Source organism: Astatotilapia calliptera, chromosome 5 (genome assembly GCF_964374335.1).
Source record: "Astatotilapia calliptera chromosome 5, fAstCal68.1, whole genome shotgun sequence".
In the NCBI taxonomy this organism is placed as follows: Eukaryota; Metazoa; Chordata; class Actinopteri; order Cichliformes; family Cichlidae; genus Astatotilapia; species Astatotilapia calliptera.
The window spans coordinates 31428340-31452831 of NC_137426.1; the positions used below are offsets into that span (position 1 = coordinate 31428340).

A 24492-nucleotide genomic window follows, 5' to 3' on the forward strand; every position below is an offset into this window, starting at 1 on the left:
GTTCATTATTGTTTAGTCAAATTTCCACGGTGGCACTAAATATGTGTTCAATCAATTTAGGAAACACAGGTGTGCAATTATAATAAGATAAATGATAATCTGCTAGGGCATGTTTATGCATATATGCAATTACAAGTCACATTTCTTAAAGGTTTAGTTATGACAGATAGTTGGTTCTGTATTTAAAAGTGACAAACACATGCAGATGTAAGGAACAAACTAACCACAATGGAGAAGCAAAACATGACTAATGGCATTTCTCTTTTTTTAAACCAGTTAAGCTTAAGTATTGTTACACAGTGGCCATATTCACTTTCTGGGATCATTATGACTGGTGAAAATATGTATAAAATGTGTCCTTAAAGTTTTATCAAAACTCTGCTGTTCCAAAACATGTTTAACAAAACATTTTCGGGGAGATTTATTTTAGCTGTTTTTCTGTCATCTTGTTCCATACTGCAATAAGGAGAACAACCCAAACACAACACACCTATAGAGTGAAGTCTGAAACATTTGCACCAAGAAGGAGGTCAGTCACTGTGGCAGAGGGGCAAGTAAAGCAAAACAGTCCAAAAAACTCAACTAGGAACATAAGGAAACTAAGTAAAATGCAAAAACTCATACCTGAGCAAGAAAATGGAAACAAAAACTTAGAAAAGTTTGATGTGGAACACTGAAAGACAATTTTCCAACAGTATATGGTGTAACAGTGTGAATAAAGCTAAAAGACGGAAGCAAACTAACCAACATTCAATAAAATCAGAGATTCCAAAATAAAGTAGGAACTAAACAGAAACCTCAAACTATGACACATGAATGCACATCACATGACTATCCATGTACACTGTGCATCAGCATGTTTTTGTAAATGGGAAGAAGATCGTTGTTTCCTTAATTATGACAAAACACGTAGGATATTGAGTGACTGATAAGATCCACTTGTGCATCTTATCAGTGGGTGAGAATGTGGGTGTCTACATATTTGTTTCCAATACTCTTTTTTTGGCCTGTCTACACTTAAACAATGTAAACAGTGTTTTAATATCCTCATCCTTTAGCATTTCATATCTTTGAAAAAAATACATTGTGGTTTGTCAGGGACTAAGCAGTAAAGCATAAAGGACACAGGTGGTTTTAATTCAAAAAATGGGTTTTATTGACCCAAAAATATGAAAATATATTTAACAAAGCCAAAACTTAAACAGGCAGACCAATAAAAGAGGTCAACTCAATAAACTAAACTCAAAATAATAATTAACAAAACCTCAAACAAACATATGACAAACTGACCTGCTGAAATGACACACAGGTGACCTTAAATACTGGTTTAGCTAAACCAAATGACACACACGGGGGAAACAAGATGGCTGCCATATAACCAACTAATACAAAACAATTAGACAAACATGAAACACCCCCCAGGCAATGAAGCATGTGGTGCAATCCAATTAAGCTGTCAGTGGTACTTCAGGTCTCCCAGCCCTTTGCCACACCTTTACCAGACAGGAGGAGAAGCCAACCCCCAGGTAACTCAAACAAAGAAAGATGTATTAATATAACATAAAACAGAACTTTGACCTTGCAAGGTTAATGTGTGCACGCTAGTGATGGGCAGATGAAGCCCCATGAAGCACTGAAGCTTTTCATCCAATTGGTTCACCCCAACGCGAAGCTTCATGAAGCTTCATTTGCTCTAGCAGGACACCTACTGGACGTAAAAATAATAGCTGGCATGAATTTGAAGAGTGTGGCATTTTGCACACAGCCTGTAAATGTCAACAACAAAAGGAGTGTGTAAAACATGTATATTGTAGTGATGGCAGTACACTGTGTATATTTATACTGGCAGTATGGGAAATGATTATTTGGAAATGCTTGAAATGGAAATGATCATTTACTGTGAGGTGAGGTGTGGTTGGGGTGTGGACAGTAGTTGTGCTTTTGTAACGTTGAGGTATGGACAGCTACACACTGAGGCTTTGAGCCTCAGTCCTGCCCGTTCACATTTTATTCTGTAAAAACTAAATTTTCACTGCTTTTACGACCTTTTTAGTGGGGAGAACATAGCTAGGATTTAATGATTTAACAAATCTTTTGAATCCTTTGTCCTCCACAATGCTAAATGGCTGGGAGTCCTCAATCACCATGCTAACCAGGTCTTCATCTATTTGAGATTGTTCTCCTGAGGAAAGACAATAAAGATAAAGCACAAATATAAATATCACACACGTAACTTATAACAGTTATATAATGTTGTTATATCATTTAGTAACATTACTGCATCCTATATTATCACTGCATTTGATGGCTCACCTGGTCTTGCTCCACAATCGGTGTTCCCCCTATTCTCATGCAAAGCTCTGTAGTGCCTAAGCATGGATGAGGTGTTGTTGTTATATCCCAGCTCCCTGGCACATAGCAAACACTTCACCTTGTACAAAAGTACAGACAGCTCAACATAAATTGTATTGCACCATCAGTATCATGAAAATACATCTTCTGTAGAAATTTACATACCTTGTTGGGAGGAATAAGATCAAAATGTTCCCACACAGGGGAGGACATCCTCCTCTTCTTAGCTGGCTCCATTCTCTCCTGACTTTCTCTCCTCACTCTCATAAACCTCCAAACTGTCTCCAAACTCTCTCTAACAACTCTCCATCAAACACCCACATTTTTGAATGTAGTCTGAGGGGTTTATATCGCTGTCATATCTCGCGGCAAAGTTCGAACCACTTCATGAACCAGTCACGTGGTACAGCCGGGCAGCGAGGCTTCGGACGTCATCATTTTCAGCTCCTCCCATAAATGAAGCAAGCCTCGATACGCGCTTCGCGGAAACGCCCCCTCCATTACTCGACACACGCTCCGAAGCCTCGATACAGAACGTCCCATCACTAGTGCACGCCATATAAACATTGGAAGGTGTGATGGAAAAATGAATACATTTAATAAAGAAACAATATTGAACAATAAGTAGAATATTTTAAAGTAGTGACTGTAAATTAAACTAAAGTGAATCAACGGGTGGTGAGGTGTGGAGCTTACCATGTGTGGCATGCCATCACATGGTTGTAGTTGTATTCATTGATGGATTAGTACATAGAACAGCAGCTGGAATAACAGCTGTTATAGCAGGAGAAAAATGAACGTGAGGACACAGGCCTGAGAAAACAAACTCGAGCTTCCATTTAAAATGGGAAAAAATACATTTAAGGAAAGACCATACTGTAACCTGCCTAGCATGTATGCTTTTTTTTACAATTATATGTATCAGAATTTCAGACTACTTCTCGCATAGTACTAGAGATGGCACGATACCACTTTTTTTTACGTCCAATACCGATATCATAAATTTGGATACCTGCTGATACTGATATATATCTAATATCCAGTATAGAGTATTTTATAATCAATAAAACCTTCTCTTTTTTTAAATATCTTGCTGCATTTTGTATAAGTTCAAACTCAAGTTTAAAAAATAAAACTAAAGCTATTCTGGTATACCTGTATGCAAAAAATACAGTGTACCCAAAATATTTCATAGTTCAGCAAAACTGATCAATCTAATACTCCATCCTCCCTATTCTGGTATTTTAAAGAGTACTTAGTGGAAATATTAAGCAACCTAACTAATAGGGTTCCAACTCCCAGCAAAAAAATAAAATAAAAATAGGGACACCCCCCCCCCCCGCCCGCTTCATAATGCTTAATTGACGTAATTGATTTTAATTTAATGCACGTGTAAAAAAAAAAAAAAAAAAAAAATGCACAGAAATCGATAATTTTTCTACAATGATTGAACATATTCACCATCTCTCTACAACAGAACTGCAGACTGCACAGATGGTATCTTCCCGAAGGAAAAAGTACTATAGCTTAGGGTATATTAGACTTAATAGTTACTATATACAGTAATGGATTTTGATACATTTTACATCAGATAAAAACTTTGGTTGTAAGATTCAGATAACTATTTATTAAAAGCTAGACATGACAATTTGAAAGAAAAGCATGGTTTTGTGCCCTCCCTTCCCCTGTTAATGCCCTACCTGCCCCCCTGGCAAAACTTTGCTAGACCTGCCCCTGCACAGTTACCAGCTGTCAGCTAAATAGAAAAGGATCCTGGTTGTTAAGCATAGCCTGGGAATGCTTTACAAAAATTCAGAGATGAACTTACACACTTGCTTTACTTCTCTGGGATAACGTTCTCGGAGATTAAGTGCTGGTTTGGAAGCACGTATTGAGGCTCCAAATGCTCAACCAGACCCCGTAGGGTGTACATTTTAGGACATCGTCAGGTCTCAGGAAAAAAGTCATCAGGTCTCAGGCAAAAAAATCGTCAGGTATCAGGAAAAAAAGTCGTTGGGTATCAGACAAAAAAATGTCAGGTCTCAGTTCTCAGGAAAAAAGTCGTCAGGTCTCAGAACACGAGCTATCAGACGGAGAGAATCTTCCTACAGGTGGCGCTGTTGTCATGTGCCAGCCGAATTGATTTCCAAATACGTCATCAACGTGTGACAGTGAAAGAACGAAAAGTCATAGACTATGTGCACGTTAGCATATGCTACTTCCCGTGCAGAAACTCCTGTGGGGAGCTTTGTTTCCGGTGTCCTATTCGCGCCCTGTTTACGGTCCAAAACAAGTTAAGCAAATGAATGAATCAAGCGGCGATTTACATTTCTATAGATGTCTCGGGCATTTACCTAATATATCTGTAAATGATGTTCATCGACTTGACAATATTTTTTCCCCCGAGCCTCAGAGCAAAAGAGAAAAGGGATTCAAATGTTATATTTCTCAGCTGTCCCTCGTTTATCGCGGGTGTTATGTTCTAAAAATAACCAGCGATAGGTGAAATCAAGTAGCCAATTTTATTTTTTGACGGTGCAAAACGTTTCGTGGACATCGTGGACATACAGTACTGCACTTCAGAGTCACATTGCTAGCGATCGATGCAGCGATTCTGTACTGTACAGGAGAGACGTCACGGAGGAGATCGTCTGCAGCGATCAGGACGCAGGACACAATGTGATGTAAAAAAAAAAAAAGCATGCAAACTTGCACTAAAAAAATCTGCGAAACACCGAGGTGAAAGGTGAACCGCGTTATAGCGAGGGACCGCTGTAATTTTGAAGGTAAGTCACAACATACCCTTCGTAAATACTAAAGTATAGAAACCCTTACCAGCAATCATTCATTTTTTGTGTGGCTTTTTTTTCACGGTTTGTTAACATGCTGTGTAGGTGTGTGCTTGACTAGCTGATCTCGACATAATGGGGGAAACATCTGGTTTGACTATTCTTCACCTGTAGTTTGAATGCTGAACATTTGCCTGTTTAAATCATAAGACCAGTCACTATACAGAGATGTGCTTCTGAATGTGGACGATGTGTCTTCTGCTGCAGTAATGCAGTTCTGCTTGTGTTGAGTGATGTAAACAACTGATCGATCTAAACTCTTTAAACGTCAAAATTGATCATTAGATTTTTTATGACACAACAGTGGTGAGTGTTCCCACCTGCTGCTCTTTGTAACTTAACGCAATCTTTCCGTTTTTGAGTTTTAGACCTGATTTTGGAGTATATCTTCGCAGTAGCGATTGACCGCAAAGTAAAGCTACCCTACATCCGGTCTCAAACCAAGAAGACCCTGTGCAGTTTCTCGTGCACAGGGTCTATTGACCTCACCGGAATTCTACCACAGTTCATGCTCCTAACGACACAACGTAAGTTTAATTTGCTCTCCCTTTTGTCCATACTTGTTGGACAGTTGTGTTATATTAAGTTGCGGTTAGGTTGTGAAAGTTACATAACGCATATCAGAGAAGGAAAGCTAATTTTGTACGATAAAATAAGTCAGCACTATTTTTGTCTGACTAATTCCTTCTAGCTAGCGACAGTGGTGTTGAAACGCGATCTAAATTTAAACTGGTTAGTAATTGTTTTATATACGTTTCAGCAAATGGACAAGCTGAAAGCTTACGAGGAGCCTGCATCCTTTCTGTCGCTGTTTTCTTTATTTCTCTTTTTCTGTTGCTACTGTCAAGATATTTTGTGATCCCGATATGTTGTTTTTTGTTGTTGTTTATAGATTTGCTGGAATATGTCATCTGACGAAGATGAAAGGAGTATCCGACTTTGGCTGGTTTCTATGACTCTTCCAAAAATACTTTTTTTAATCAAGCATTAAAAATAAATGACAAAAGTACAACTTATTTAGTAACTACTGTTTCACCTCTTTCATACATACACCTCTGTATGTATTATTGTAGGTTCTACCTTACAATATAAAGCGCCTTGAGGTGACTGTTGTTGTGATTTAGTGCTATATAAATAAAATTGAATTGAATATCAAAGAAGTGTATTTTTTTGCTACACTCCTCCTCTTCCTCACACACTGCTGAGTTTGTCCTGGTGGATGATCAGGGCTGCAAAGCCTCACAGATGATGTGCAGCAGTGGGTCCCTCAGTCTGTCCTCACTCTGGACACTTGCAGTTGTCACACATGGAAATCAAATGTGTGATAAGCTGCAGGATTCAAACACAAGTGTAACTTATTAATACATGTTCATACCTTTATTACACAATCAGAGAGAAAGAAAAAGAGAGAGAGTGCAGGACAGACAGGTGATAGTCTCAGGTGTACACACTGCTACAAAACGGCACCAGAGAAGGAGGATTTAGTGTTTGTGTCATTACGAGTGCTAAACAAGAAGAGTTCCCAGATGGTACAGTGAACACATGTGTGACTCCTGTGACTAAAGCATCTTTCTTTCAGCTTAACGAGTGAACCGTCAGCTCGTTCAAACACACGTTAAAGTCCGTTTGGCTCGACACCACCGGACAGAGGCAGCAATATAACATAGCTAACATTAACAGTGCAGTGAATCCTGCTTGTGCCGTGATGTTCAGGACTGCAAACCGAGCAGCATCACTGACTTTCAGCTTGTTGTGTTTGTGGATATATGACTGAACTTAATTATCCATAAAATCATCACATTCTCTGTCAGATTAAGGACAACTATTGAACTGCATATATTTTACAGTAAAGGCTTTAAAATCAAGTTGGTACAAACATCGCTAATATTTGTAACTTTGCCGACATGTGGCCAACAGTAATGTTTCAGTGTTCTTCGTTATTAAACATTTGCACATAAATAAGTGACATAATATTCAGTACTTACTTTTGAAAGTTTAGTCTTCGGTCGCCCCGCTTCTGCCGTCTGCCGTATTTCTCGGCAAAATTATCCACATCCATATGAATTGTGGGACATACGGGACCCCTAACCCCACTTCGAATTGTGACAGCCATAGTCGCGTGGCGGTGATGTAATAGGTCTCAAAATGCGTACTCCAAGCATGCGGTCTCTTAATTGGGACACAGCCGTTGTGTCGTTCGGAGCATGAACTGTGGTAGAATTCCGGTGAGGTCAATGACCTTATGTTCTTCCACTGTCACACACGTTGATGACGTATTTGGAAATCAATTCGTCTGGCACATGACAACAGCGCCACCTGCAGGAAGATTTTCTCTCTGGCTGATAGCTCGTGTTCTGAGACCTGACAACTTTTTTCCTGAGAACTGAGACCTGATGTTTTTTTTGTCTGATACCTGACGACTTTTTTCCTGAGAACTGAGACCTGACATTTTTTTGTCTGAGACCTGACTTTTTTTTGTCTGAGACCTGACTTTTTTTTTTTTGTCTGAGACCTGACTTTTTTTTTTTTGTCTGAGACCTGACTTTTTTTTTTGTCTGAGACCTGACTTTTTTTTTTTGTCTGAGACCTGACTTTTTTTTTTTGTCTGAGACCTGACTTTTTCCCCGAGAACTGAGACCTGACGTTTTTTTGTCTGATACCTGACAACTTTTTTCCTGAGAACTGAGACCTGACATTTTTTAGCCACTTTTACTTACTTACTGTTACTGTCTATTGCAAAAGCATGTGATTTTTTTCTCATTTCTTTTGTTGTATCTATGGAAAAAGCCAAAGATAACACAGTTTAACAGACAGATATAAAATTGTACTTGCACCAGCAAGATGATTCCCAAAGAAGCTGAAAACTTGGCATCTTACAACGTGTGTCCTTAAAACATTTGAGGAAACTAGGCGAGGCCTTGAAATATCTACAGCAGATGAAGAGTATCTGAGAATCAGGTCCTTCAGAAAATGGAAAAAAAATCCAGCAAATTCCTGACACAAATATATCAGGCTGTTCAGTTGATCCATCCATTTTCTGAAGCAGGAGTTTCATCAGAAATGGTCTCTTGAGAAGGGCTGCTCACAAAGGTAGCCATATTTACATATTTAAAGTCATTGGCAAGAGGTCTTATAGAGCGGTGAATCCAACGGAGGAGGCCAGGAAAGACGTACAACAGTGGGTGTCTAAAGCCATCTGTGAAACATGGTGGAGGCTCTGTTTCACAGATGGAGATTTTTCAAAATTGATGGAATTATGAGCTCAAACTCACATTTTGATCCACCATATAACATCATCTGGAAACAGTCTGATTGGGACTGGCTTTGTTCTTCAGAGATAACAATGATCACAAACATGCTGCCAAAAAAGTCAAAGCATAGGTGAATAAAAAACATGCAATGAAGTCATCAAACTGCCTCCCCAGAGCCTGCACCCCAACATTATGTAGTGTAGGCTCATCTTGATAGAGACCAGAACAAAAGGCAGCCAACATCCAAAGAAGAGCTTTGTATATCCTTCAAGAAGACTTTCCCATTTTCCAAACAAAATATAAAGAAATTAAATGTATACCTCACTATTTTACACTTTAAAACAATAGCTCATGAGCATAATATGGATATAAAATCTGTGCGTATAAAAATATTTCACTTTGCGTGTTTGCTTTTTTTGACTCATAAGTACATATGTCCTAAACCCTGACAGGGTAAATCATTTTTTTGTCTGTAGTGAACAGTGTTTTAAGGACAAAGTTGGATTGTTTCGCAGTAACTCAGCTTCTTGTGAAATTAGAAAAATAATCCAAATTATTTCGATTTTTAATTGATTTTTTTGATATTTTCAGCAAGGCAACAATGAGAATACAGCCAGTCTCACTGAACCTTAACAAATGAACTGCAGACTAAATTAAGCATGACTCAGCTTTTTAAAATATGGTTATAACACAAGTATGATTTAAACCATAGCAAGTGCATGAAAACTGCTGTGTCTTCTAAAAGGCCAAATGGAAGGTATTTTTCTGTGGAAAATCAATATCCGACACACAAACACTGAACATTATAAAACGACTTAATGAACTGGAACTTATTTTTCATAAGCAAGACTCCAAAGAATCACTTTTAATGAAACAAGATATAAATTTCTGTGAAATAGGTTGCATAAAAAAGAAAAAACAAGAGTTTCTTCTGAAGCTCTTTCACTGGTGATGTAAAAGCAATAGCTGTCGACCAGAGGCTAGATTTGACATGCCAGGCTAATTAGTGCGATTATCACACAGCTGCGCAGGCTGAGAGGATTTGAAGTGGTTTTATCAAAAGGATCATTTTCTGAGGGAATGCCTCATCCTGACAGCGTGTGCAATGCCAGACCCAGTTCAGTTTGGGATGTGCAGCTGCTGTCTGCTGAAATATGTACATGGATTCGAATGGATGAACTCTCAGTGGACAGACTGAGATTTTGCACATGAGTAAATCTGCGATGCTTATTAAAGGTTTTCCAAAGGCCTAAGGCACTGCCTCACACCTCAAAGCTGATTGGTTATTTGGAGTCTGACAGTTCATAGTCAGCATTAGATTTCCTTGAAATCATTGTCAGACTTGGCAGAGTTTAGATAGAAACCCAAGCAGACCCAGTGATATTACCAATCTTATCTGGCCATTGTTATTGACATTGAGGTAAAGATCAGAATGAAAAACTACAGTTGATCAGCTTAGCAGCTCAGCTTAGAAATGTACTTTTCCTGGCATCGAAATGTATGCATAAAGGAAACCCTTTATATAATAGAGTCCAAACACATAAATGCTGGGCCACAGACCCCTGACAAACTTTGTTTTGACTTACATATTGATTTATATAATTCATTAAAAATGTTAGGGTTACTGTATGAAAAAACGTTTTCCATTTTCAGGGGTCAAGTTGGAACCAATTACTGATTTTCCATTGAATGACCTTTGGTCCATTGGTCAGTTACTATGAGTAACATGGTAGAGGTTAGATAATGCAGTGAACCCATAACCAGGAATTATAGCACAAATCCCTTAGCTTTGTGGAACATTTATTGCCTGGTAATTTAATAGTTTGGTCTAAATGTTTTTAGCATTGGCACTTTTTTTTATAGTGCTAAAGATAGCACTGTTTATTTGAATAGCTGCAAAGCCCAGTGTAGCACTACACCAAAGTTACACCATGATGTTCATTAGGTGCTATTTCTCAAATCCTGATATTTTTACAAACCAAAAGCAGAGTTACAAAAGAAAATGGACGTTACAGTAATGCTTTCTGTATTATTTTAGGATACTTAATCAGTTAGATTACATCCGTGTTCAGGGTTGTATAGATAATTACCCACCCTCTTATAGTGTATAACAGTCCATGAAGCATAAATGCATCATTCACCCTCATTCGTAGAACAATAGCATATTCTCAGTAAAAGAATCTCTGGCTTCCCTCTTGCTCAATCATTACATTGTGCTCTACTACAATACCTCATATAGCTCAGTGACTCAGGATGGCTCAGGAAAAAATGCCATTGGCCAAGTACATACACACCAGCGTTTTGTTTAGCCTGGCTTATTTAACTCCTCCCTCTGTTTTTTGCCCTTGGGTGGGCCGGTGTTTTCAGTGCTCCTCTGGACCAGCATGGCCTCTACAAGCGCTGCCAGGATTCCCCCCCTCTACCGGCCGTGATGTCACAGGTCCAACTCCAAGAGATGCCAGTGTTTTCCCCCTACCAGGTTCGAGAGTGTGGGGAAGCGAGGAAGAAGAAGTCCGGTCACCCTTTTCACCACGGCGCCCAACACAGGTCTGTCCACGACCTGACGCCTCCACCTGGCCCTTCTGCTGTGAGCCAGTCATCCATAAAGGACCTGAAGGTAAGGCTTCCAAGACTCTGGAAAACCTGCTTGAGTCACTGATGATCAGTAATGGGTATTCTCCAGTTGATCCTTGTTTCCAAAAACTGCTTAAGGATTTTGTTCTTCTTTAAATCACAATTTCAACTCTATTATGGACTATGAACAAATACAGTTTTTTAAGAGGGGACTGTGTTAATTCCATACAGGGGATTATCTCTTGACAGAATTCCTGTTTCCAGACATTTGGCATTAAACGCATTTAATCCTATTTGCTCCACTACACTGACATATTTTCATTCATCTGAGTCCTGGAATGACCGGATAGACCCTGAAAGTGTGAGTGTACACATTTTTCAGTCTGCGCTAGTTATAAATATTAGTTTCCTGAAATAAGAGGTCTTCAAATATAGTTATTTTTCCAGGTTTGAGATGAAGAGAAAGTATGAGTATTTACATTCTGCATTTTAAGTGAGTAAGGAGCTGTTAAAGAAAATTTTGACTATAGTTGGTGTGTAGCTGATGGATTGGCTCTATAGATTTGATGTGTATTTGAGTTAAAGTAAAATGACTTTACCATCGCTCTGTTTCACTGGGTTCATTCCTGCTGCTCAGTCTTTTTGCTGATGTGTTGCACCTTTGATATATCATTGTGTTTAAGCCTGCCATAATGTTACTTGGTACATGGAAAAACACAACATTACTGTAATAAAGCAGATTATTTATGGAATTCTTTTGGAGGATCTTTTTCTTATACTTCATAACTTTCACACAACCCAGACAGAAATGCCATGTGGGCAAACACTTCCTGACAGTTTGAACCTTGTCTGTCTGGATTATCAGAGAGACCCCCCTTAAGACATGTATTCAGTGCAAAATTAGCTTAGAAGTACCAGGCAGAGCTGCTGGAGCATGAAAGTGAAAACATAAAGCTCAGTTGAAGTCCAAAAGGGGATGGGGGGGCCCTTAATTAGTCAAGCTTTCTCTGACCCCTGTGAGAATGGAGTGTAAAATAGTTCAGGGATTGAGACAAAGGCACTCACTCAGCAGTGTTAAGAATTGGGTTTCACAGAACTGCATATGACTTTGTTTTTGGATTTGACTGAGTTATGGCCAAAATTTTGGTGCAGATGGCTGGTAATTGATGACGATATGGGGTTTGATGCTTGACAGTTTCATAACCAAGGAGACAGCTTTGAGCTGCAGAGAAATTTGGGTCATAAAACACCGAAACATGAAGCGAAGACATGTTGTTGTTAAAACAAAACCAAAACTTTAATTTATGCAAATGCCTCTTTTTTGTCAGACCTAATGGCTGGAGAAAAGACCCTATAGGAAAAAAGACCAACTATAATATTAATAAAAAATAACTTGAGTTGAGATAATGTTTACACGTTTTTTTAACAAATAGAATAATGTAGTCCCACATCCTTAACCTTTTCCATTTCATTTTTTTGATGCATGTTGTGAACCCCTATTGGAATTGATAATGTTGTTTCTACTCGTAACCCTACAGAAATGTTGTCATTTTTTGAGCTACTGCTTCAACCAAGTGTTTGCTAAATTGTGGGATGAATTAAATAAAGCCCATTTATTATGTTATCCTTGGGAAGTACCTGTAGCAACACAAAACTCTAACGTCTTACTTGAGTAACCAGACTTCCTGCAATGGCATATCAGGATGGATTGTTTAGTGAAATGTTTCTTTAATAGTTTAGATCATTTCGACTTGTTGGTAAAACGTAAGATAAGAAACACTTGATCTATATCATGTTTGGGATATTTACGCTGCTCTCAAGCTTTAAGAACCAGCTAAAATTCAGACTACTTAAGACTGACAGCACTGCTTATAAAATTATATTTAGGTCATCTAAAAACCAAATCTCACTCAGTTTGAAAACTTGTTAGAGAAACATTTTAAAGGTGATTTTTTTTGCAGTTTAACATCTTAGTGTGTAATAATAACTGCTTTTTGATTCCATGGTGCACCACTGATAGGAAAGCTTCCTTAATTTGTGCCTATGAGCTGGAACTGTTCCTCTTGGGGTTGTGCTGTGTGTACACGGTGGCTTCTAAGATCATATCAGAGCTGTTACAAAACGTCTGTTTTACTTTGCATGGAACAACATACGGACATGAAAAAGCTCCATCAGCAGCTATTTAAAGTTTGCCTGCCAGTCCACCTTCTAAGTTTCAGAACTGTGTCTTGTTTGCTTCAGCTGTGCTTGAATAAAATTCCCTTATTATGTGTGCAGGCGGAATTTCAAATTCAATTCAATTCAAAATTTATTTGTATAGCACATTTAAAAACAACAGAGTTGAACAAAGTGCTTCACAATCTGTTAAAAACAAGAGAAAACAATAGAGAAACAAATAAAGATAAATAAGAAGACAGTGAATTAACAATAGAAGCATAAAACAGGCCTGATGGTATTCATACTGAACTCGAATTAACAGCCAGTAAAAAAGTGAGTTTTAAGACGCAATTTAAAAGACTGAATAGACTGAAGTACGAATCTCCTCTGACAGATTATTCCAGAGTCTGGGTGCTGTTACTGCGAAGGCCCGATCTCCTCTATGCTTCAATCGAGACCTTGGTTGTGCTAAGAGCATCTGGCTAGATGATCTCAGTGCTCTTTCGGGGTCATAAATGTTGAGTTCGTTTAAATAACTAGGCACCATATTATTTAAAACTTTAAAAGTAAGTAAAAGAATCTTAAAATCAATACAATATTTTACAGGGAGCCAATGTAAATTTGCTAAAACTGGAGAGATGTGTTCATACAATCTAACACCTGTTAAAAGACGTGCAGCGGCATTTTGGACTAACTGCAAGCGATGGAGAGATGAGTGTTGGAGACCCAAATAGAGAGAATTGCAGTAGTCCAGTCTAGAGGTGATGAAGGCATGAATAAGTGTTTCTAGGTCTCTTGGAGGAAGATGAGGCTTAGCTTTGGCAATTTCACATAACTGATAAAAACTTGTTTTCACAACTGTGGACACTTGCTTCTCTAATTTAAAGGAGCTATCTAAAAACACTCCGAGATTCCTTACAGTGTGAGAAAGATGAGAAGCAAGAGGACCGAGGGTGTCAGTTAACTTGTTTAAAGGCATTACACCTGTTTCTACAGCTCTGTCGCACATGACGTCCCACCGGGCTTCTCTCCTATCAAAGTTGCTCAAAAGCCATTATTTTCTGGGTTAGTGGTAGGATTCTGCATGGTATCGTTTGAAGGATTAATGATTAATAATAATTTTATTTATTTATTTATCTAGCTCATTATGCATAAGACTTGTGTTTTCTGTCATTTTATTCAAAAATGAACATAAAAACTATGAACATAAAAAGAGATCAGTTATTTTGAACTGACCATATTAAGAAGGTTATTATTAACAGGTAGTCTCTTTGAGATTGAGCTCTATATTTCAGGTGAGACCAGTGTACACAAAGGCTATACAAAAACTGAGACAGCTGCATAATAAAAGGACACATTATACATGATCACACAAAATATTATCTGTGGAAATGTTCCAGTAAAATCAGAAAATGCAGCTTCATAATTTTTTGTAGTTCAGTCCATTTATGAGCATCAAAGTATCTATGGTCGTAATGTGACATCCTAAGTAGCGTGCTTAAATTCCATAAAGAAGCTGAGGGAAGCAGGAAATCTTTTCAGCAGAGCCGTGTAAACAAATATCTTCAGTTTCCCAGGGAGCATCATACCGCTTCTTTATGTATGATACAATGATGAGTAAGAAAAAAATCTCCTGTGATAAATCGTAATACACAAGCCTTCAAGGTGGATGTGGAAGCATGTATATAAACAATAGTGGCACAAGCTAGGGTTGACTGGCATGTTACACTGTGATATTGGGTTGGGTAAAGATAATATTGGTTATATAGAAAGTGAATAAAAGAGGTCCAAGAATAGATTCCTGTGGAACACTGGTACAAATAGGAAGTGGTCTTAACCTGAAACTGCTGGAGATTACTTTCTGAGTCAGATGGTAATCGCCACTCAAAGTTGCCACGTGCCAAGTTAAATGGGCGAGTTGTATGAATATGTAACTCCTGCACAATTTTTTCTTAAGTTTAGGCTATTAGAGGAACTACAGTTTTTTGGCAATTCCTTGCTACCTGGTACTGTGACCAGTACTACCTGACTTTGTTTGGTTTCCCTGGCTTAACTGTTTGTTAATGCAAATATCTAAACCAATCATGTGGGACAAACTCAGTGCATGTGGAATGGTTGTTGAACCCACGGGTTAGTTTACTGGGATTTTCCCACACAACGATGTCTATGGTTTAGACAATGGTGAAAATCCCTTATTGATGCTATAATTGCAGACTGCTTCAATCCAATTGGAAAGCAACAATAACCATAATCAAGGCACGCAGAATAGCATCTCTGCAGCATCTCTGAATGCACATCATTCCCATCCTACAGGAGTATTGTTGCCGGCCATCCCTTTGCACGTACACACCATGCCACAAATCTCCAACTATCTCAAACTTGTTTCTTGAACATAACCATAAGTTCACTTTACTTAAATGCCATCCACAGATATCAGTCCAACAGAGCACCTTTAGGGAGTGATGGAACCTTGTTTATTCTACCACGAAGAATTAATTCTGTACAGAAAAGGCAGTCCAATGCTATACTAGTTGTTCCTAATAAACTGTCAGGTGAGTCACATTTTTCATGTTTTCCTGTGGCAGTTATTACCTTTTTTGCTTATATAATATAATGTTCAGTGCTAAACTCTGAGCTTGTATTTATGTTTTCATTATTCTTATTTCTAGTAGGATGTTTACTGGTAGTATGATTTTATTTGCAAAAGATTATTTTATATGATCTGTTTTATATTAGATTTTTAAAATAACATGTAAACTAATTTAAAAATTCATAAATCTTCATGCATAAAAATTGAATTTATTCAACAGTGCCATCAAAGATTTTCCAAAGTCATTTGATGGCACTGCGTAGCCCTAAATAAAAAAAACCCATCAGATTCAAGTCCGCGTGCAGCCCTTTGTGGTTTACACTGACCTTTTCCTCAAACTTCAGGCACATAAGCTGAATAATGCGAGATCTTTGTACTATTTGATTTTTGGGTTTGGCTCAGACTGAGCTGTAAACGACCTAAGAGAGAGTCTTTTGTTTGTTACATTTTTCAGAGTATACCTAAAGCTCTGTTCTCAATTTCGATCCTTCGAGATAACGTTTACCAAGAGTAGGACATGTCTCAACAAGTCTCAAAATCCATGACAAGAATTTTCAAACCCAAAATATAGCATTTGTATATTTTTAATACTGCATTTCATCTGTAAATGCTGGCACTGAGTAAGTGCGTGACCCTTCTCATTATGGCAAGATGGAAATGTACGCTGCTTGGTTAAAATTTCAATTTTAAAACTCAAAGCTTAGTCTAGTGCAAAGCTCCCACATCAGACATGACAGCCAGACAGCGTGTTTATGTAGCTGCTAAATTAAGCACTGTTGTTTGTAACTTAAGCAAGTGCATGTTTCTAATCCCACACTGACTGGACTGTGTGTCTCATTCTTGGAAGAGGATGTTACATTCTTTCTAATGTTACCCGTTAGCCTTAGGGAAAGAAAAAAGAACACGTCTTTGTCCCAAGCTGCTCCTCCTAATGAATTGGCCTGTCTCTGCTGTAGCTGCCTTTGCTAAAGAGAAGTGCTAGTGAGGGCATTGGGCAAGAGAGCAAACTGACTCCTTCAGGCCATGTCAAAACAACATAGTGTGGTTGTTCAACTCAAAATCCTTCTTACGACCACTTTGGATATGAGAGTTTTTGCTGCCTTCTTGAAAAAGAAACAATTTTCTCAAAAAGAGGCTTCGCAGTAACATTTTATTTATTATGTTTATTATGTATTCTGTTGCAATGTACGCAAAGGAATTCATAACTGTATCTACATCAGCGACCTATACTAAAACATTAAAAGTTTTAATGGGGGCCATTTCTTCAGTAGAAAGCAGATTGTGTTCTGTGTTCGGGGTTTTCTGGAATAACAGTGGTCACGGTTGTGTAAAAATATGTGACTGCTTTGTCTTGTTAAATGCTATATCTTTGTGTGAACTTCAAAGACAAATACAGTGTTTTTTAATAGTTTTGTTTTTCCTTGATTTCTCCTGATTAAAGCACCATTTGAATTTAACCCAGGGTAAAATCTGATTAAAGGGCTGATTGTCAGCGTTAATTCAAGGGGTTTAACAAAAGCATTACATTAAATGTTCATTTATCCTGTGCTAGACAGACCCAACACATTACATTAAATGTTCATTTATTACCATCATACATAGTAAAAGTAACAGGACAATTGAATGAGATGGCTCATTGTCAGATGGAAGCTTGCTGTCTTATGAGAAATTAAACACATAAATATGTGGAGGAATGAAGCTTTCATTGGAATCCTCAATGTCTTCACAGTGCAAATGAATAAACAGCTAAAGCAAAGTGGAAAAGCACTTCCCATTTTCCAGGAAAGTGTATTCTGTCATATTCTTGTGATCTACTTATGTTGCCAAATATGTTGGTATTTTGGTGTCCCGGTATCATAAATCATGTCAACATGAGTGAACTATGGCAAGTGAGGAATGTAATAAAGCCTCTATTCAAGAAGTTTCTTACAGATTTTGGTCCTTATTGATATTAAAAAGCACTGAAAGAAACCCAATTTTGTCCTCTGTGGCAATGAATGTCCCGGGTCACGTATTTGTCTGGCCTGTTGCTACAAGCGATTCGATCCTTATACAACCATTGCAAAAGGTGGATCTGCATAGCCGGCAATAAGTTGGACTTGTTCCCAGTGGGAGTTGGAGTCTGCCATGGCTGCCCCTTTGTCACCGAGTCTGTTCATAATTTTTTGGACAGAATTTCTAGGCGTAACCAAGTGGTGGAAGGCTTCACCTTGGGCGGTCTCAGAATTTCATCTCTGCTTTTCGCTGATTATATGGTTCTGTTGGCTTCATCGAGTGGTGGCGTCCAGCTCGCACTGGAGCCTCTGATCACAAGCTTTGGGTAGTTCAGCTTCATTTGACAAGGATGCCACAGACTCGGTCTGTCTCGGTCTCTCTCAGATAAGAATTGATGCCCACTCAGTGACTTATAATTCTGCTTATTATCTAATAATAATAAGCGAAATTATTATTATTAGAAAAGTTATTTAATACACACAATACTATGCACTGCAGAAATGTGAAAAATCCATCTTAATAATTCTACTAGGGTCTGTTCAGATGTTGTAAAAGTTATTTTATGACTAATAAAAATGTCATTTTTAGATATTCTTCATTGATATGAATGGCCACATTGACATTTAAATCAAAATAAGCATTGTTTTGCTTAGCAGCATGTCATTTTGGTAATTGAAATTTAAGCTAAGAACAGTTATTCACCAACAAAAAATGGGAAATGTAAGTTGAGGTGAAAGTTACCTTTTTACAATAGATTTTTCTTTGTGAACGTCCAGAGATTAGATGATCTGTGCTGGTAGTCTGATGTTCCTTGCGCTTGTAGTTCTCCCCTTGTGGAGCAGTAATTACACTCTGAAGTACTGTGGCCACAACTTGATTTAATTCTGCACTGTGAGAGAAGGAAAAGGGAAACGGAGGAAAAGGGAACATGGTGTAAATATCAGGCTAGAGGACATGAAAAAAAATAATAACAAATTTGACGGTACCATGCATTAATATATCAGATTTAATTGTTTGTTAACTGAACACGCTAAAATCCTGCAGTGCATCATTTATGGGCACTGACATTTTCTCTACTGAATTATCAGAAAAAGTCAAGGTACTAATACCTGTACTAAAGATATTCACAGCTTATGTCTTACATTTGTCAGGAAAATATGATTTGGGAAATTTGTCACCTTAAACACAAACTTTCATATTTGTGTTTGTATTTATGTGAATTCCTTCCATAAATACAAAAACTTTATATTTACAAAAATGATATTATGTTGGAGATCGATTATTCTACTACTGAAAATTACACAGAAGAAAATGTTAGTATTTTTTGCTAGTATAGTATTTTTAAATTCATTATAAGGCGTTATTAATTTTTGTCTTTTAAATTAACACAATAAAAAAAAAATTGTCAAAATGATCCAAAATATAAGCATGACTAGTGCTGTTTTTGTGGGTTTACTTGGAAAAGAAAAAAAGAATTTACAGATGACTTTTTGTTGTTTATGGACCTCATTTTAAATTTTGTGGTCCTCCGTTTTTGTTTATATGTTTTATATAGTTTTGTTGACCCCCATTACTAGTCGTGTAGTGCTTTGATAGGACTGAAATGTGTATGTCCTGGATATGTCTAATACTACTTTCAGTCAGGCTTAGCTTGACTAGGGACCAGAGAAATCAAATCTTTTCGTGTGCATGTGTTTATTGTAAACTATGGGGCTCTGTAGTTTTACATATAAATCCGTGAAAGGCTGGACTCTGCAGTTACTGAGTCTACAGAGCTTTGGTGCCTTTACGTGGTCTGCCACTTTGTCGCTGACTTGTTGTAGTTTCTAAATGCTGCCACTTTGCAATAATATCACTGAGAGCTGATATCACAAAACGATTTGCTGCTACCATGATCAAATTCAGTGTGCACATGGCTGAATCAGAGAAAATTTTACTGCACTAATATTGTTCTCTCAAACTCAAGATATGAACTCTAAAATAATTTATTTAATGCTTGACTTTTCAATCTGTCTACTGTACTTCTGCTACTGACTCGCATTGCCTAAGATAGGAAAGATCTTAAGTAGTCAGGACCGCTACTGTAGCCATATTCTTAAATGTTAGCTCACACAATTAGCATCTTCCTTTTGACTGAATGCTTTGAGTGTGGCTGGTTGCCAAGGAAGTTGGAAACAGTGGAGTGGGGCTGGTGGAGTGATATGAATGGATGTATTTCTTTTCAGGGGTCAAAGAGTGACGACTATCTCGAAATGTTATTGGTCCTAAAGGCATTAGTTTAAAGCACGAACCCATGTGCTTTCCTTGAGAAGGTAATAAACCTCTGTCTCACAAAGAGTCTGTGAATAAAGTGAGAGCTCGTCTTGCTGTAGGGATAGATGAAATACATCCCTTGTTAATAGTTCCCTCTGGACCCAAAGGTTTTGCTGAAGGAAAAGGCCAAGCTGTGAAGAAGAGACAAAGAAACGTTCTACTATGAGTTTGCAAAGAATGCTTTCTCTGTTTCATTGTATAAACCTCTGTCGAGCCAGGGGGCTCCTCCTCTGTTTGTGCTCACCTCTCAAGCTTTTACTGAGTTTCCACTAATTCAGGCAAAGGCGTGACGCTCCGTGTTCTATCAGCGGTACACGAGATGCAGTAGCTCATATAGGCATTAAAGAGCTCCCTCGTCAAAAAAGCGTCATCGAGAGGATCTCTGAATAAATGTGAGATTATAGAGATAGTGTACTATTTTTCATCATGAAAAAAGAAGCACACAAAGAGCTTTCAGTGCAGAGTACCTCTCGCTTTGCAGTTGTTTTCTGCTTGTAAAAGCAGACATAAAATATTATTGACAATCACAAAATGCAATGTGAAATAGTGTAAATAATTGATGCTGCAGTTTTTTTTTTTTAGCAAAAACATTGAATCTGCTTTCAAATGAGTAATTTAATTACTGGTAGCACTGTGGAACTTTATTTAATGGTTAATCTGCAGAGCCCAAAATGGAAAATAATTTGGCGTGACATCAATGTTACCCCTCTGTGAAGTATGGCCTGAAAATTTGACACCATGTCGGTGGTACAAGAACATGCACAGCTAGTCTAATGTTGCTTGTCATCATGAGTGAAATGTCCTCAACCCTAACTATTACAAACAGAAAAGACAGGTGTCTGTGAACGTGGGCTTTATTTGCCCTTCTTAAATAAAATGTAACGTAATAAATGTGGTGATGAAGTTTCTCATTAAAACTGCAAAAACTGTAAATAGTAGCAGTACAGTGAAAATGGTTAGTCTGTTTTCGTGAACATTGGCAACATTGACATTAAAAATGTTCAGTAATAATTTGGGTTGAGGATAAGGAAAAAGAACAAACGCCACACTGTGAATACGAGCCAGAGATTAATAATAATAACTAATGATTAAATGCAGATGGTGTATACATGTTGCATCATGGGAAGCAGCCTAGACCTATTGCAGCCTAGACCTATTGCAGCCTAGACCTATTGCAGCCTAGACCTATTGCAGCCTAGACCTATTGCAGCGTAACTAAGGGAGGTTTCAGGGTCATTTGATTTATCAAAAAGGAATGTTTTAAGCCTGATCTTAAAAGCAGATTCATTCTAGGAACCAAAAGTAAACAAGCAGTCTGAAAGCAAAGTGCTCTGTTGGTGTGATATGCTACTATGGGGTCTTTACGATAAAATGCGGCTTGAGACCTTGGGCTGAGATTTCCAAATCTTGGTTTAAGGAGCTGATGTAAAGAAACCTATATGGGAGAATTGTGTTCTCTCATTCTATTTCCTGTCAGCATTTTGAATCGACCCTGAATGGTTTTCAGGGAGGTTTTAGGAGAGTTAATAATATATTGTATCAGGCTAGTAGGCTAGTAGTACAATAACCTCAGTTTTATCTGAATTTAGAAGCAGGAAATAGGAGACCATCAAGATCTTTATTTCTTTAAGACATTCCTAATGGGCGTGTGTCACCTGGCTTCATAGATATGAAAGCTAGGTATCATCTGCATAGCAATGAAAATCTATGCTTTGCCTTCGAATGATACTGCCTAGTGGAAGCATCTATAACTTAAATGACCCATGGGCCACTGCTGGCACGGTCATCTCATGTGACGGCCACTTTAGCGTTCAAGTAGTACAAAACAACAACCAAACAAAAAAGAAAGCACCCACAAATATTTCCGAAAATGTAGTGTTTTGTTTGTTTGGGTGTTTTTTTGTCACGGTTTTGGGTCATTTTTCCAGCATTTTCAGTTTCTTGTATTTTGGTATTTATCTGAATTATGGTTTATGTTCTGATTCTTTAGTTATCTCATTTTGAATATTATAATCCTTTGTTTCAGTTTATTCTAGTTAGAGTTTTGTTCTCAGGTTTTGTGTCTTGTGCCCTCGTGTTTAGTGTAGGTTTAGTTCAGGGTTAAGTCTGCGTCCTTGTTTCTTGTTTCCTGTTTTATTGTGAAGGTCCTTGTCTCATGTGAGTATATTCAGTTTTTCTTGCCCTATCTCGTCTTGTCAATTACTTCCAGCTGTGTTCCCCACCTGTGCGTGTTCTCCCTGCTGTCTACCTTCATGTGCCTTCGCCCACCTTCCTTTGTGTTCAGGTTTTCCGTTTAGTTTAACCCAGTATAGATTATCTTTAGTTCCGTTTTGCCATCCTCTCCTTGTGTTTTATTCTACAATAAACCTCCTTCGCATCTCAGCGAGTGCCTGCTCTTGGGTCCTCATTTATTTCTCCACACGGCTCACTCTGTTAGCCGTGACAGTTTTAAAATTTAAAATTGTTTTACAATTTCAAATATTGTATCACAAGAAAAAACTGCAAACATAATTTGTTCCCATTTCTTCCAGTTGAATCTGTGAAAAATTATTGTAGCACTGTGGGACGCTCTTGACAGAAGAAGGTCAAATTGAAGGTCAAATGGTGCCCGTTATTAAGGTGAAAGGAAAATAGTCATAAAGAGCAATTTTGTTTTTGTTCCTGGCATTAAAAAGCCAATTAACATGTACGTTTGTGCGCGCTGACTCGCTTTTGAAGTCAGCCACACAGGCCACTAGAGGAGCTGCAGTTTGTGTCACTTCCACATTGAATTCATTTTCCAGTTCCAGGGGTTGCAGCTTGGCCGCAAGACATATTTATTTGAAGCATCCAGTTTATGTATTTCATGCTTAAAGGACAAAAGCACAGCCAGCATAAAAATGCAATGTTTTATTTTTTTACACCATTGTTCCCTTGTTGCTCCCAGATATTATTTTACATGTAACACAAGTTAATCATCAATCTTTTGGATAAACACAGCACCTACGGTTTACCTAATATACTCATATAATAAATATTGATATATGTGTGTAACATGTGGCTCTATACCACCTGTTGGACAAGCATTGCAACTATTCTCGACCCTGGGTAATGCCTTTCTGCTGTTTCCCCATCTTTGTTTCTTATCTATGGTTCCTGATAGTTCCATTTCTGGTAAGGCTGGGTAAAATAGCACTGGTTCCCAGCTTTCAGTATTATTATCTCCATGTTCCATCTTTTATGCTTGTTAAGGGCCAATAAAGGGTCACTAATTTTCGGTTCTTTATATAAGACAAGCCAACTTGTTGTTTTTTTGTTCAAAAGATTTATTCATATCAGGACCATCTGTGTAAATTTTTCAGTTGAAAGAAAACAACGCGACTTCCACCATCGTTACGCTTCATGCATATCTGGCCAAAACATTTTTTCCAAGTCATTCAGCACACCCTCTGGGCTCAATGCAGTGCACCATTGACTGAACTTGGTGACAACCAATTCACAAAAATGAAGCGTGTTCAATAAAAGATTTGAAAAGCAACAAATCCCTGTTCACTTTTGCTCAGTTCCAAGTTAATTCTCCTAAATACAAAGATAATTGACCTAGGCAGCACAAAACTGTAGCCAGATAGGAAAAACAGGAATGAAAAAGTATTTTGCTGCTAAACCAAGACATTCACCTTAGATATATACATGATATCAATGTGACTTTAACTTTTACCTGCTGATGATCAAATGTAATTAACCTCTAAAAAATGTTTTAAATGGATGGGGCTAGGGAAAACAGCATACGTTTGAGTTTTCGTATGGCTAGATCGTAGTGAAACAATGGTGTCAATTGTGTTTTGGGTGTTCAGAACAAATAATGTTTTATACTGGATGAGCAGAACTAAAGATTAAATGTTAGTTGGCCTTAAGCAAGCTTCGGTTTGCAGACTACTGGCCAACCAGTAGAAAGACTCCTTTGTGAGCTGCAGGTTGTGACGTCAAATGGGCTGTATAAAGACATAAATTCATAGCTAATCTGGAACAACACAGGAGTGGGAGGATGAGTCTTGGTGTCCTCCTCCATTTCTTAACTTGCATAACTAATGAGCCTTAAATATCAGATAAATTAAGCAGGACCAGTGACTGCTGTCAGATTTGCACAAGCTATCTGTGGACCACAGTGTAAGCTAACAAGACAAAGGGATTGTACTGTATGTGCATTATTTTCAACTTCTGAAATACCTAAAAACCATGCTGGAGATGCTTGAATACAGCCACTATCAGGTGAGATGGACTGACATATTTTAAAATTTTTGAAAAAAAAAAAAAAGAGTAGATGCGATTTTTACACTAAAAGAGTCAAAATATCTTTGCTGCGCTTGAAAACAGGACTTAAGGTTGAGGATTAGGGTTGAGTTCTAAATACTTCATTATGTGTACCCAGTTC

At 37.9% G+C, this 24492-nt stretch overlaps 1 protein-coding gene across 5 annotated transcripts in view; it reads left to right on the plus strand.

Annotated features, from left to right (window-relative positions):
- mitfa (melanocyte inducing transcription factor a) overlaps positions 1 to 24492 on the plus strand; it is a 30654-nt gene that overhangs the window by 547 nt on the left and 5615 nt on the right. For 2 of the 5 annotated variants that reach the window (XM_026168883.2, XM_026168884.2), the window contains exon 2: positions 10820 to 11069. In XM_026168883.2, the coding sequence (XP_026024668.2) occupies positions 10820 to 11069 (250 nt within the window). Of the gene's footprint in view, positions 1 to 1427; positions 1527 to 10819; positions 11070 to 24165; positions 24330 to 24492 lie in introns of those variants that run through there. The other 3 variants (XM_080302079.1, XM_080302081.1, XM_080302080.1) reach the window with 3 other exon arrangements.